At 37.6% G+C, this 15,950-nt stretch overlaps 1 protein-coding gene across 1 annotated transcript in view; it reads left to right on the forward strand.

Annotated features, from left to right (window-relative positions):
* The window catches only part of GPC5 (glypican 5), a 1,306,619-nt gene that overhangs the window by 323,312 nt on the left and 967,357 nt on the right, over nt 1–15,950 (forward strand). Inside the window, exon 5 of the mRNA XM_006769575.2 lies at nt 11,271–11,396. Coding sequence (XP_006769638.1) covers nt 11,271–11,396 — 126 coding nt within the window. The remainder of the gene's footprint in view (nt 1–11,270; nt 11,397–15,950) is intronic.

Raw genomic sequence — 15,950 nt, forward strand, 5'->3', positions numbered from 1 at the left:
AAGATTTGACCTAAAATGCTGAATCTCAAAATATAGGGACTCAAAGTGACTTTTTGTGTGAATGACCTATATTAGAATCCTTAGATTTGTAAATACTCTATTTGGCTAAACATCTTTGTTAATCTTGAACCAATCATGTGCTCAAAAATATTTTCTATAGAAAAGCCAATAGTATGCTTTTTGAAATTAGTAAATTGAACAAACAACTGCATAATTTTATTAAAAAACAAAATTATGAGGCAGGAGAAATTCTATCACATCTCTCTTTGGATGCTCAATTTCCCTAATAGTATCTGATTTCTTTAAATATTAGACACTTGGTTCAGTGTTTGGTTTTATAAATGAGTAAGGCCTTTGTTTAAAGTCCTTTCTAATAGAAAACAGAGTCTATGCATTTTAAGGTACATTTTTACAACATGGGTAAACGAGATGAGAACTGGTTTTAAAAACCCAGTTTGGACATCAGGTTTAAATCATTCTTTTTAGAGGAAGATGCTTTCAGAAAGGGACCTTTTTATTGGGACATTAAATGATAATGTGTGAGGTTTAGAGGTTTATTGAACATTGAGAAATAGAGGTGTCTGTACTAATTATACAGAGAGCTGGGGACGTCCAGCTCAGGGTTAGTATAAAACCACCACCAGAGAGAGCTAACCATGCACCACCTGTCAGAAAAGAATCCTCCGCAGAGGGTAGCTAAGGACATTTGCATATTTCCATTTCCCCTTCCCATTCCTTTCCCTGATGCTCCCTAACCTACCACCCATCTTAACTCCTTCAGCTTTGTTGAGAAAGCACAGTCAGTCTTCTAATGAGGGGAAACCATGCCACATGAACAAGGAGACTTCCTATGAGGAGCAAAAAACCTGGAATCATTTAGTCAGGAAATAAAATCCTTCTCTTAGAGAATGGTGTGGATCCTCAGGTCACAGCTTCCATAATGAGCAGTGAGTTCAGGTGGGGTTCAGAGAGCAGACTCTCTGAGTTACTCCTTTAGAAAAAAAAAAATGCATTTTTCTGTTTAATCAAATCGGAATGCCATGTGCGTGAAACACATTCATGTTTGTGAGGAAGGTGCCTGGTGCTGTATATTGCATGGCTTCTTAGTATCAATTTCACCCTCTCCTCCCATTCTCCGTACATCACAAAATCTCTCTAGAAAGTGGCCAAGAACCTAGATTTCGTTTCTCCCTATAGCTGATCTAACTATAGGCATTGAAGTATTTTCAAATGTGTACAATGAAAACTATTACTGCTATAGTATAGAAATCTATAATTTTTCTAGTTATGAAAATTTATAAAAATATTGTGTCTATTCGAATGACTTCGTTGAGAAGAAAAATGATTAAATATGGATTCAATAGCAAGCGGAAATAGAACTTATCTAGGAACATGTAATTATACATTTCCTCTGCTGAGCAAGAGGCTGACATTTTGAAAGTCTACTGTTTGACAACTGTGGTCAGACACCCCTGCAGGGGTGAGCCTGCTCACTAGCGCCACATTAGCCTTGACTTTGCCTCAGGCCATTAACTAGCAAACTGCACGCTTGACCTTTGTTCTACAGATATTTTCAAACAGTGTGCGAGGCACTGCTTTTAATTTGGGTTCTGTGTTATGTGTAGACTGACTTTAGGGGTAAAAAAAAAAAATCAATACATGTCATTAAGTAAAGAAATGTGTGGTCTGCAGCTATCCACAGAGAAATGCGCCTTTTAAAAATAAAATTCTTCTCCAACATTTTTCCAGTTAATTAGATTTGGCCAAAAATTAGAAATAGCTTATTTTATGTTGTGTGCAAAAAAGAGAGGGAAGTGCAATATGTGACAGTTTATAAATGTTTTAAAATTGAAACAAATTCCCTTTAGATGAAGACATAAGATTGAGCGGTATGCCTTTTGAACACAGCTCTGTTTCCAGCAGCATCTAATGAAATGCAGTGCCAAGTCCAGTGCAGATCAGAGCCATATGCCTAAGTGAAAACAGCCCCTAGAAGATCAGCACAGTTTGGGACATGTGGTTGCCACTCTTCAGACCCTACCTATGAGAAGCGCCAGCCATGTAAATTACAGTATAAATGAGCTTAACGGAATACTTTAATAGATTATGCTAGTGTTGCTATATCTAGTTTATGGAACATTGTACAACTACATAAAAATAAGTAAGACAGATTTTTTTAGTTGATTTTAGAGAGAGGGAGAAACATCAATTTGTTGTTCCACTAATTTGTGCATTTATTAGTTAATTCTTGTATGTGCCCTGACTGAGGATTGAACTCCGAACTTTGGCCTATAGGGAAAATGCTCTAATCCACTTAGCTGCTCAGCGAGGGCAAGACTGAGATTTATTAACATAAAATGGGTCCATGATGTATTATCAAGTGAGCAAAGCCAATGTCATGTATGTGTATAGCTTGGTCCTAGTTTTGCAAAACCAAACTATCTCTTTGTCTCTTCTTATATATCTCTGTCTGTTTTGGGTTACTTACTGTTATACACATAAAGGAAGCTGAAGAAAACAGTCCAGGCTGTTAATGTTGGTTTCCTCAGGAGGGAGAGAGGTAAAAACTATAAAAGGCATATATTAACTTGTTCTTCATGTGCTTTTTAATTATTTTACTACCCGGAAAAGGTATTTTTATTATTTGAAAAAATGATTAAAGACAATTATAAAGGAGCAGCCAATCAGAATTGTTGCTCCATTTTACTATTGTAACTAGGCGTTCCTATGTCAACTGAACAAAGACAGGACAACTTCAGGGTGAGTTGTGTTTTCTTACTTTTTTTTTGGCCACGTGACAGATCAGAAGACCATTCTGGCACTGCTGGCCTCAAGGGCACAGGGAGCAATGAAGCAATAACTATGCTGGTCCATGTTTCCCTCTTGCCTTTAGTGAGCTCAGGGCAAACAAGGTTGTAAGTTCTGAATGAGCAATTGTGCTGCAGCCTTTTCCCTCTTTGCTGTGCTAGCAAAGTGTACAAAGGTGTTCATTAGCCAGTGGTCAGCATGTACCCCACTCCCTGCTCTCCTACCAGACCATGCAGACTGTACAGATACACAGAGAAATCCTGTCTGAACATATTACTTCCTAAGTGCCAATTCTGATAGGAAGAAGTCACCTACCTGCTTCCTAGTCCACTAATAAGTGTGCTCTGTTGAAAGTGTGATAATTTCTGTAAACATTTAAAGAGGGATGAAAATATTTTTCTATGTAAACATTCAAGTTTAGTTTTTCAGACATCCAGTATCAGCCTGACATTGCTAAGTTTTGGCATTTTAAGCGAATGAATTAATTAATTATTAAAAGTAACTTAGTTCTTTTGTCAGACTAAAGGCCTGACTAACTTAGTTACTTTTCACAGGTCTTTTCATTTTTCTGATTTTCATTTTCTTTAATCCTATATAATAAAACCCTAATATGCAAATTGACTGAATGGTGGAACAACCAGTCACCATGATGCACACTGACCATCAGGGGGCAGACACTCAATGCAGGAGCTGCCCCCTGGTGGTCAGTGCACTCCCACAGGGGGAGTGCCACTCAGCCAGAAACCAGGCTCACAGCTGGTGAGCGCAGTGGCAGTGGTGGGAGCCTCTCCTACCTCTGTGGCAGCACTAAGGAGCAGCAAGCAGGCGGACAGTAAGGAGCAAGGGGTCCCGGACTTCGAGAGGAATCCCAGACTATGAGATGGATGTCTGCCTGCCGGCTTAGGACTGATCCCCAGGGACATCCCCCGAGGGGTCCCGGGATGTGAGAGGGTGCAAGCCGGGCTGAGGACCCCCTGCCCCCCAGTGCATGAATTTCATGCACCAGGTCTCTAGTTATAATAAAACAGGTTTGGATTAAATCACTGGTTCTCAACCCTGGCTGCACATCAGGATCCTGTAGGTAGGAAAATCCAGAAAAACTCAGGTGCCTGGATCCTAACCTGGACCAATTAATCTGAATGTCTGAGGGAGAAATCTGTGCATGCAGCTTACATGTTTCCTTGGTGATGATAAAGTGCAGTTAGGACAGGGAACTACCAGAATAGAGGATTTCTTAGGCTCTTTTTCACAATATAGTATATCTGTGATCATTAATTATGATAGCTATCTTACAAAGCAGTGTGACTAAATATTAATATGTAACTACATATTAATTTCAGCATCACATTTATAATCTGTCTGGAGCCTGTTTAGTAGAATCTGTCACAGTCTGAAATCCTGTCCTTTAGATTTCTTCATTTTTAGTGCAATGGACCAGAAAGATTTTCCTGATATTTCTCCACAATCTAGGAATAGGTCTCCAAATTTAAAGTTTCCCAAGTCAGCTGTGTTCTTGGAGTGCTTTAAATTATCATTATCATTTTAAAATATGTATTTCCTGTAGAAATTTCTAATTCTGGAAGCTGTAAAAAAATAATACTGCATCTGACTCAATTCAACCAAAATTTATTGCGTGCTTGTTGGGTACCAAACTGTGATCCAAACCTTGGGGGTATAAAAAAAATACATAGCTTTTGCCCTTGGCTGGTGTGGCTCAGTTGGTTGAGCATTGTCCCATGTACCAAAAGGTCACTGGTTCAATTCCTGGTCAGGGCACATGCCCAGGTTGAGGGTTCCATCCCCAGCCAGGGTGAGTGTGTGAGGCAACCAGTCGATGTTTCTCTCTCCTCTCTTTCTAAAATAAATAAAAGCTTTTTTTTTTTTTAACATGAAGAAGACATGATGTTTGCCTTTAGGGAACACATATACACAAACAGAGGAATTATAATCAGGGAGGCATATATACAAACAGAGGAGTTACAATACCACCAAGCTAGGGTTGTAGAACAGGCGCTAAGTGCTGTGAGAAACAGGATGAACCAACAGAAGCCACACAGGCTGTGGGCAGGGGTCAGAGAGGAAATGAGGTTTCAACTGGATCACGACTGATGGGTAGGGGTTGGGAGAGTGGAGCAGGAGGAGAAGGCAGTTCTGGGTATAGGAAATTGTATGTGCTAACTTGGAATATTATTTGGTTAATGTTGAAATATCTTATGCAATAGAAGTATGTGGTTTTTGGCTGGGTGTGTGAGTGGAGGGTAGGGGACTGTCATAGGATGCTAGGGGCAAAGAGTATATGCCATGGTAAGACATTTGACTTGAATTCTTAGGATTTGAAAGTAGGAATGTGATATGGCTGATTCCCAAAACTAATTCTTACAACAGTATGGGGCTTGCAGTGAAGGCTAAATGAGTGGGCAAAACCAAAGGAGATAAATCATTTGTTAGACTGTTGCAAGCACAAATCAAAAATTATGAAACTGTATATAGCCCTGACATATTGGCTGTGAATAAGTATTCTGATCAGGAATCTTTGCCTGTTTTTTTAAAAAAATATTTTAAAACTTGCTTGTAGTAATTATATTTGATTTCAGTATTCTAGAGATGTTTTAAGACCAAGATGAGCAACTGGCATATGTAACACAGTCCCTCAAGGATAATTATCTGGAACTTCTAACATCTCCCTGAATTTGTTATGCTGTTAATTTTAACTGGAAATATTCTCATAGAAAAATAATTGTAATGATATAGTCACCTTCCCAGCAACCTAAATTCTGACTATTCCAAAGAATATAATGTTTTATTCATTGAGGGATTTCATGTAACTGGAAAAGGAGGTATGGTGTGTCGTACACCAAGTATTGAGCTGGGAACTGAACTGTGGATTCTTGTAATAGGAGCAGCATTAATTGGCTCTGTGGGGGTAGATAAATCTTGACCTCACTATGGCTACTATTGTTTTAACTCCTTTATTTTCTGCAATTATTATTATTTTCTGTATCCATCGTAGACCCCCTTGACCTTCATGCAACTTCTTTTTGCAATCCGACTTTTAATTCCTGTGATTTAAAAACTGCCAGACATGGAATATAGAGTTCCAAAGTAGGTTCTCTCCTGAAATTTCTGGCCCCACAAACCAAACCTTATCCCAACATTCACATAGACTTCCTTCCATTATTTTAGTCTCAGAGAATTTGCTCCAAAGCTCACTACCCTATCTGCTTTCAGTAATCCTTCTTTCCAGAATTTGTGGTTCATTAATTATTAATTTACTTTTCTTATCTTTGCATCAATTAAGAGACTAAATTATGATGTAGTAGTAAACAACCCAAATCTATCATTGATTTAGGACAAAAAAAAACAAACACAGAGTTTTTTGTTGGCAATCTTTGCCCATTTTAGACCAGTCCTGGCTGTTCAAGTTGTCCTGGCTTTAAGCCTCAGAATTACAGAGCAACCAGCATGTAAAATACTCCCTGTTGTCACAGGAGAGGAAAACAGAAGGTGGCAAAGCCACATTGGTCCTTAAAGCTGAAGGCTGGACGGAACATACTTCACTTCTGCATGCATTTACCAGAATGCAGAGCAAGTCACAAAACCAAAGGACTTCAAAGGCGCTTTGTGCCCAGAAGGTAGACATTTGGGATGTTTGGGAACAAGCTTATAACAGCATAACCTTGTGTTCTCCTTCCTTTTCACATACAAATCTTTTCAAAGCTCTTCCTTATTCATACAAGCATGTGTGTGTGCGTGCGTGTGTGCACGCACACGTGTGCATGCACGCGCAACCACACACACACACACACACACACACACACACACACACACGAAACTCCCCTAACTTTCCTTTGGGACTCTCCACTTCCAGGTTCTCACCCCCTATATAATGCTCATCATACTGCAAATATAAATTTTATTACCCTCCCCCAAGTGCTTTAACTATTATATTAGTTTGCTTGGGCTACCATAACGAAATGCTACAGACTGGGTGGCTTAAACAATTAATTAACAAAAATTAATTTTCTCACAGTTATTTGATTCTTGAAGTCCAAGATCAAGTTGTTGGCAGGTTGATTTATCCCGAGGTTTCCTCCTTGCCTTGCAGATGGCCACCTTTGCCTGTGTCTTCACATGGCCTTTTCTCTGTGTTCCTGTACCCCGGACATCTCTGTATCTTCTCAGTAGGACACCAGTCATATCACAATAGGCTCCTATCATATGACTCATTGAAACTTAATTACTTCTTTAAAGGCCCTCTCTCCAAATATAGTCCCATTGAGGGTTAGGGCTCCAGCATATGAATTTTGGGGGACACAATTTAGTCCATAGCAATGGTGGTCACTGCATATAAGGGACATATTCAGTATTTTAGGTAACTGCTGATCATGGCATTTTACACTATGAAGAACTCTCCCAGTTCAGATTCTCTCATTTTTTAAGTTTTCATTGCTCTCTAGCATTAAAGCTTTTCTTCCTTTGCTCTTTCTGGGTCCCTTGGGCTTTTCCTGGCTGCATTTTATTTTCCTGAAAGATTTCATCCATATCCAGGGCTTCAGCTAGCACCTCCACAGATGATGCCTCCCAGATCATATGTCCAGGGCATTGAGCTCCAAGATCACATGTCCAACAGCAAACTTGGATGTAGTCATGGTCTTGTACCCATAGCGTCAGCATCATCTGAGTGCTTCTTGGAAATGTAGGGTCCTACCCCACAACCTTTGAACCCAAATCTGCATTTTGGCAAGGTCCCCAGATATTACATTAATTAAGTTTGAGAGGATCATTCTACTGGATTTCTCTTTCTGAATATTCCAATGAAATCTCAAACTGAACACATTGAGAATGGAATTAGTGTTTACTCATTTATTAATTCAATAACTATTTATTGAGTCTGCTATAGGCCCCCCCACTGCTTTAAGACCTATACTAATGAACAAAACAAACCCAGAAGAAAAAATTTCCTACTTGCCTGAGTCTTTTATTCAAGAGAAGGGAGACAGATAAAAAACAATAACACTTAATAACTAAGTACATTATGTACCAAAACACAAAGTGATGTGTACCACGGAAATATGACACTATTGAGCAGGTTAAGTATAATGTGGGACAGTTGAGAAGATATCTCCCTCCTTCATTTCTTATCTCAGTGAATGACTCCAACCTGCTCAGTCATCAGGAAGTGTTAGAGGCCAGGGGAGGCAATTCGAAGTTACCTTAAACCTTTTTTTTTTTTTTTACTTTTAATTTCTGTATTGATTAAGGTATTACATATGTGTCCTTATCCCCCCATTGCCCCACCACCTCCCCGCTCATGCCCTCACCCCCTTGGTGCCTGTGTCCATTGGTTAGGCTTATATGCATGCATACAAGTCCTTCGGTTGATCTCTCCCGCTTACCCATACCCTCCCCTACCTTCCTTAAACCTAAACCTTTTATCTTACCTGTCAATTCTAGATTCCTAATGTCTTTCCCATCTATCACTTTGCATGATGCTGACAGGCAGGCTTTTTTAAAAAAACAGTATTGTATTTTCTTCCCTTGAATCTTGGTTCTAGGCCCCTAAATGACCTCACAGCTTTCTGTTTCCAAAATATTCCCATGATGATCAAGTCACATGCTTATTGGAAAAATGCAATGGCTCCCACTGCCTTTCTGAATAAAACTGAAACATTTTATGATGATCAATAAGGCTGATTATAATCTGATCTCTTCTTACCTTTTAACTACAATTCCCATAAGCACACTCCCCACTAGTTGACTAAATTGCATATGAGTGTCTGAACAACACATAATGCACTTTCATCTTTACCTTTGCTTATTATGGTTTTATTGTTGTTGTTTGTTTTGTTATTTTTAATCCTCACCTGAGGAAATGTTTTCATTGATTTCAAAGAGAGGGAGGAAGAAAGAAGGAGGGAGGGAGGGAGGGAAGGGGAGAGAGAGAGAGAGAGAGAGAGAGAGAGAGAGAGAGAGAGAGAGAGACACCAATGTTTGAGGGAAACATCAATCAGCTGCCTCCCATATGCTCCCCAATCAGGGATCAAACCTGCAACCTGGCTATGAGCCCTGAGCAGGAATTGAACCCGAGACCCTTCTGTGCACAGGACAATGCTTCAACCAACAGAGCCACATGGGCCAGGATGCTTGTTTGTTTTTTTCGCATGGAACACCAAAGTGTTACCTTGTTTTGTAAATATTTCCTGATTCCTTCTCTGTACTCAAATGTGGCCCTGTTAATCTCGTATTATTACTGTGGATTTTCCTCAGAAAGTGCATTTTTTGAAGGCAGGAACTGTCTTGTAGCTGTGGATTCCTGGTGCCAGTGCAGAGCTCAGTACTCAATAGTGTGTCCTTCTCTTTGACAAATAACTAATAGCTAATGGTTTATAGAATAAATGGAAATCTTCTAGGATACAATCCTTTTGGGTGTGTTTGGGGAATAGCAAGTATCTCATTTTTGTGGAACCCTAAAGTATGGTTTGGGGAACTGCTGAAATTGAGGTGAGTGGGTACCTCAGATACCTTTCCAGGAAATTTGGATTTCATGCTGTAGAGAGTGAAGAACCATTGCTAGTTTTAGGTGAGTGAGTGACAATCTGTGGAATATCAGATTTGAATTTTAGAAGGTAGCTTTCATGGTGGATGGGAGGTGGTTGTTAGGAAGGAGATTGGAGGTATATAATCCCAGAGAGAGCAGGTAAGAACTTGGACTGAGACGCTTGCAGTAGTCCTGGGAAGGGGGACTGCAAAATACAGAAGCAAAGCTTCCCCCGTTGTGGTCTATTGGTTGTGAAGGGATAAATGAAACCAGGGCGACATTCACCAAGATTGGAGGATGTTGGTTGGGCTTCCATAAAAAATATCTATTCAGTTTTACACCATCAATTTTGAGGTCTTAGCATTTCAGCCGTTTGTACCAGGAGTCTTCATTTCTAGAAAATTCGTCGATTCAAAGTAGGTTCAGGACACTTCTTAAACATCATTAAACTCCACGTCTCTAGGAAAGAACCAGTCACCCTCAATTATATTTTAGTAGCTGCAACATGAGAATTGATATTTGTTCATGCACTCGAGTTAGTGAGGATATAGACATTAAGGAGGGCTTTTATTTTCTAGTAGAGAAAACTGACAAAGTATAAATAAGTAGTTACTATGCTAGAAGGAAAATAAAGCATTTTTTTATTGAGTGTAAGTTAGAGTTGAATCAGATTTATGCTTCCTGTGATGATTTTGTTATTACTTGTCTGGCCAAGCTTTGCTAAAAATTGATTAAATACTCACCAAACACTTGCTGTGGGGACTTCTTATCGTCTCTAGGATATCAGATGTTGCATATTTGAGAATCGCAATTATCATTCCAGATGAATGGTTATTTACAATTCCATCAGTTTTAAAAAAACAAAATAGTTCTATGAAAACCGTAAGAAAGAATTATGAAATTAATACTTTGAGCCTGTCACTCGTCAAAATCGTATTTATTAAAAAATAGTTATTTCAGCTATACTAAAGATTCACCCCTTGTTTTTGATCCAATTTTTAAAGAAATTTAAAAATTTTTTTCAGTGGGAGATGCAGTTTCATAATTGCTACATTTTAACTACTCAAGCCATGAATTTCTGAAGTTTGCTTTCATTCAAACTTTTCATTTTCCTACCCCTTCCTTCTAGCCCAGAAATTATCTCCTATGTATCAAGCTAGTAGCTTTTCATTTTTTCCAAAGCATTTGTTTATGTAAAAAACATTCAAACTAAAGTCTTCAGGACGTGGTCTTTTGAAATGTTAAAACCAAGTTCTTGGAACCTGAAAGACTTGGTTTTAAAACTCAAAATTATTGGCTTTCTAAATTGAAAACCCAAACAAACTGCTTTTGTGCTGAATTATTCCTTTCTGAACTTGATGGAGGAAGGGAGTATAGTGAAAGGGGAAAAGTTAGTTAACATATTAAAGTAGTTTTCCTTCCAATAACTTTTATTTTCAAGCCTCTGAAATATGTTGCATATCTTGTTTTTTCATATTCAGTAAAAACACATCACTTTATGTTCTTAGACACCAAAGAGAAGATCCAGATGGGAAAATCATAAGTCTACTACTAAACTTTTAATCAGTAAGCAAACAATTGGCATGTTATAAGACTCTGACATTTCTATATGGAAAAGGAAGTAATTAGTTATCACTGTGGTTTCCAAGCCAACAGCTAGTGAGAGCTTCTAGGGAAACTAAGTGAAGTGTGTGTGTGTGTGTGTGTGTGTGCGCGTGCACGCACAATTTCTATGCATGTTTTTAAAAATGAGTGTGGTATTTATCTTGATTGTTAGAAAAGTATTGAAAATATATAAAAATAGGTAGAGAAAACAATAATTTGCATTCTAGACCTTTTATTTATCAAATTAGGCCATTTATATTGGCATTTGTTATGGATTTTTGGTTTTAATAGTTTTCTTTGTGTGTTTTTTTCCATTCAGAGAATTTATCAACAGCCTTCGACTGCACGGGTCATTTTATGGGGGTCTGGCTGATCAGCTTTGTGTTAATGACTTAGCCGCTGCTGATGGACTGCCATGCTGGAATGGAGAAGACATAGTAAAAAGGTATTTTATGGGCAGTGGTCTGTGAAAACATAATGGCTACTTTCATCCTAGCGTTCTTTTTCCAGATCTTCAGTGGATTATTCCAGTTTAACTTTGCCACATGGGTTAGAGTATACAGTAATTCCTTCTCTTTAGTTTGTTAAAAATACATATGATCCTTTTGACATTTTACAACATTCTGTGGTATTCCCTCTTATTTTCTACTTATCTATGACTTACCCCAAAATTCTACTTTTTCAATCAAGTATCATTTACCTTCTATCTAAATATTTGTTGTTTATCAAATATTTTATTTTTTTAAGTTTAACTTTATGAATATTAGAAAATGAGGAAATTCAGTGAAATGTGAATATCTATGCAAAGATTCATTGATATATGGATTTGTGAATCAGCATTAGTTATATGTTTACCCTATTACCTTATAAGTACCTCTGAGAGAGAGAGAGAGAGGGAGAGAGAGAGAGAGAGAGGGAGAGAGAGAGAGAGACTAGATAAGAAAGAGTAGGTGCTTTTAATGTATGTTTGTTATGTTTGTTTGAAACATTGTTTATTTGTATGTTGTCAATTGTTCCTCAAACTTGGGAGTGAAATTGAACTTTTACCTTTTTTCCTCACTGTCTAGAATTTCTTTGACAGTTTATTTTCTTTTGCTTCCTATAACTGATTGTACTCTCAAGTAATCCCCTGAGCTTGACAAAGTTTAAATTTCTCCCTCTATAATATATAACCATGATTAACATAATTGGCTGGAAATTAGTCCTTTGATTTTCCAATGCTGGTGATTATTATAGAATGTCAGCTTATATTGTGTTTGGATTTGGATATTTTTGTGTGTTTTATTTTTAGCAATGTGCAAAAAGAAAAGTAGGGTGTTAAGCTTTCAGATTTACAAAGATGCCTATCCATGTAAAGATAGGTGGTTTAGTTGCCACAAGAGTGATGAGTTCATTGGAAAGGTCATATAACAAGTAAAATTGCCATGTTAAACATATACTGTAATTTATTTTAATATAAATTTATATAATAAAAGCTGTCTACATATTTCTGGGTGATCATAACCATTTCTGATTTTAAATAATTAATTTGCAATTTATATCTGAATACCTCATAGAACTTCTTAGATTTCGTAGAAAAGTTGTTGAAGAAAGGAACTATAATTAACTTTAAATAATTATATCTTAATTCAATAATTTAAAGAATAATTTAAAATAAAATATTTGGTTGACATGGCCAGTGCTCTATTTTTTTTTTTCATTTTGCTCTTTGAATGTTGGATCATATTTTGTAAATATACCTTCTTTGCCTTTACTGAAAGCAGTCAGCATGCATCGTATTTTGCCTGTAGTATTATGATGCCAGTAAAATATCTGCCATTTAGATCTAGTGATTAAATTCTATTTTGACTTATATTTTCTCTTTTCATACTGTTCAAACTGGAATTGAACTTTTTTGTGTATTAACAATTTTTCTACGGGTGCTACTGAGAATCTCATGGTAATTAATTAATGATTTAGTATATAATATAGATTTGATATAAATTAATTATATTATATTAGTATAATATAATAGTATAGTATAGTATAGTATAGTATAGTATGGTTCAATTTGCCCCATTCCTCTCTGACTAGTTGGTCTGAGGTTTGTTAATAGGACATATTGTGGGAGATGTTAATGATTGAGAAAACTTTTTAGAAGGATAGTATTTTCAACCCAAAGAATATATTTTCTTCTGCATTATATATTTTTAAGACCTCATTCACAGTTTATGAATAAAGATAGCTCATCTATAGTAAGAATTCTCCAAAGAAAGTGCCCACATTTCTGATAGAGAGTGATTGCCATTATTTTCATTTGCTTCCAGCTCATGCCTCCCCTTTCCTAGACCCCCGGCCTTCTGTTTGTTAGCCACTCCTGAGTGTGCTGTGTAACACCACTCTTCTGGGAGCAGCTTTCACTTTGCCTGATTTTTTTCTCAAACAGCTTTTCTATCTCCTCCTGGTAACTGACATTTCTCTGTCCTGAGCATAATTCTTTTCTTTCATCCCTATCTCATGGGTCCTCAAACTACTTCCACAACCCTTGGTTGGCCTCACATACTGGCCCCTGACCCCCATCTCTGGGCTACTTCCAAAATGAACATTTTTCCAGCCCTGATTGTTTTCTAATCTATATATATATAACCCTAATATGCAAATAGACCAAATGGTGGAACAACCGAACAATTGAACAACCAAACAACCAGTCACTATGACGTACGCTGACCACCAGGGTGTGCACACAGAACATGGCGGGCATTGGCCACATCGGGATGGTAGAGCAGGTGAGCAGGGGCACCAGAACAAGGTGGGGCACCGGTCGCTATTATCAGGGCGAACCTCTAGAGGTTACTAAAAATTCTTTGCTTCCATGCGCTGTGGTCCTGCCCGGCACTCGTATCTGCTGCTGGTGCCGGCCCCACTCACACCCACTGCTGGCGCCAGAGCCGTGCTCACACCAGCTGCTGGCACCCGGCCTGGCCCTGATTGCTTGGTGCTGTCAATGGGTTCTAGCAGCAGCTGCTGGCCCTGATCATCCCTGAGGGCATCCCCACCTCCCCCTGCTCCCGAGGAGCGACTGGGGCAGCAGCCGCAGCTTGCACCCACTGTTGACGCCAGCCCCAATCGCTCCACACCATCAGCAGGTGCGAGCAGGGCCAGCGCCCTCAGCACGTGGGAGCAGCAGCGGTGCTAGCAGGGCTGCTGGCAGACCGGGGTGGAGGTGTGTGTGTGGGGGGGGTGAGGGGCCGCGCCAGGAGGGGCTGGGCCGGGGCACGGAGGATGGGCCAACACCCGCCTCTATGCCCACCACAGCTTTGCAGCCCACAGTTCCTTTCAAGGTGCACAGATTCGTGGACTGGATCCCTAGTAGTTAGATAATATTTCACAAACATTATCTCATTTAGTTACCCCAAAACTTGACTCCCTAATGCTCCAAAGTAAGTTGATTGGGTGATATCTCTTTTCTATGTGATCTTGAGAAAATGCTCATGTGTACTTTGACTTCTGTAAAATATAATTGAATTTTTAATTCTTTCATGACTCAGTCAATTCTTGATATAAATTTAGAACAGGTTTTTTTCCAATACAAAATTAATAATAAAATCTAAATATCCATCATATCTGGTTGATTTAGTGTGTTATATTCTCCATGGAATATTATGTGGCAGTAAAAAAATGATGCATATTTATATTTGCTAATGTGGAATAATTTCAAATAAAAATAGTTAAAATAGAATATTATATATTTTATCAGCAGATTTGAATAAATAAAAAACATTGATATTGGTTCTACATAGAATATTTCTGGACAGTTACATAAAAACTGCAAATATACTTACAAAGTACTGGGGGAGGTTTTATATTTTTATTTGCTCTGTAGTTATTTATGTTGAATGAAACCATGTTATAGTGATATTAATATTCTGAAGCATTATTTTCTTCTTTTTGGAAAAAAAGTGCTATTTTCACATTTAATTCCAACCAATTCTTATTTTTATAGTAATTTTTTGATATAGTGTTGCCAAAACATTACTGGATATGGTTCAATACTGGACTATTGAATTTAGCTAAGAAAGATTCAATATAAAGTACAATCCTGGTGAATGTTACAATTTTAAATTATTAACTACATTTTTCTTGAGAAAAAATAATGAAGTCTAATAGTGATTGGTGTGTGAAAGCACTAAGGTCATCATATATGATGCTCATTTCAGAAACCTACAGTTACTTAAATAATGCCACCAACTTTTGAAAAAATGAATATCAAATGACCGTATGTCATATTTGTGGATAATAGAGATATTTATGTTTTTATTTTTTTTCATATTCATCAAGTTTACTCCAGAGGAAATATGCCAAACGCAGCAATAAGATAAATTGATGGCCAATGCTGAGTCTATTATTCATTATAGGAGCAAAGTGATTATGTTGGCAAGATTTCTTCTCCTGACGGCCTTTTTGTAGGACTTGATTGATAAGATTATTTATGTGCACAGACATGGTGTCTTGAATAATAGAATAACCATACAGATTGTTTCAATATTGTGACAACCCTATAAAATTGGATGAAATTACCTTTGTTCTCATGGAAAGAAGTGAAATTCCTTTGTGATTATAGATAAAAATATCTCAGATATCTCTCATAGATAAGGAATATTTAATTTGTGAAACAAAATATATTTTAATTCAAATTATTTTAAAGACTGTATGCATATCATATACTCTATTGCAATATTGAGGTCAACAGTTCAAACAGTTTTTGATTTAAGATGAAAATGTATTACTGGAACCCATGCCGTCTCCATCTCTTAAAGACACTCTTTTTTTTATTTATTTATTTTTTTATTTTTATTTTATTTTATTTTATTTTTTTTTATTACAAAGGGTATTACATATGTGTCCAATTAATACCTTTCCCTAGACAGTCCCCTAGCCTCCCCTATCTCCCAGTGTCTTATTTCCATTGGTTATGCTTATATGCATGCATACAAGTCCTTTGGTTGATCTCTTACCCCCC

This window comes from Myotis davidii, unplaced genomic scaffold, assembly GCF_000327345.1.
Source record: "Myotis davidii unplaced genomic scaffold, ASM32734v1 scaffold419, whole genome shotgun sequence".
Taxonomy (NCBI): domain Eukaryota; kingdom Metazoa; phylum Chordata; class Mammalia; order Chiroptera; family Vespertilionidae; genus Myotis; species Myotis davidii.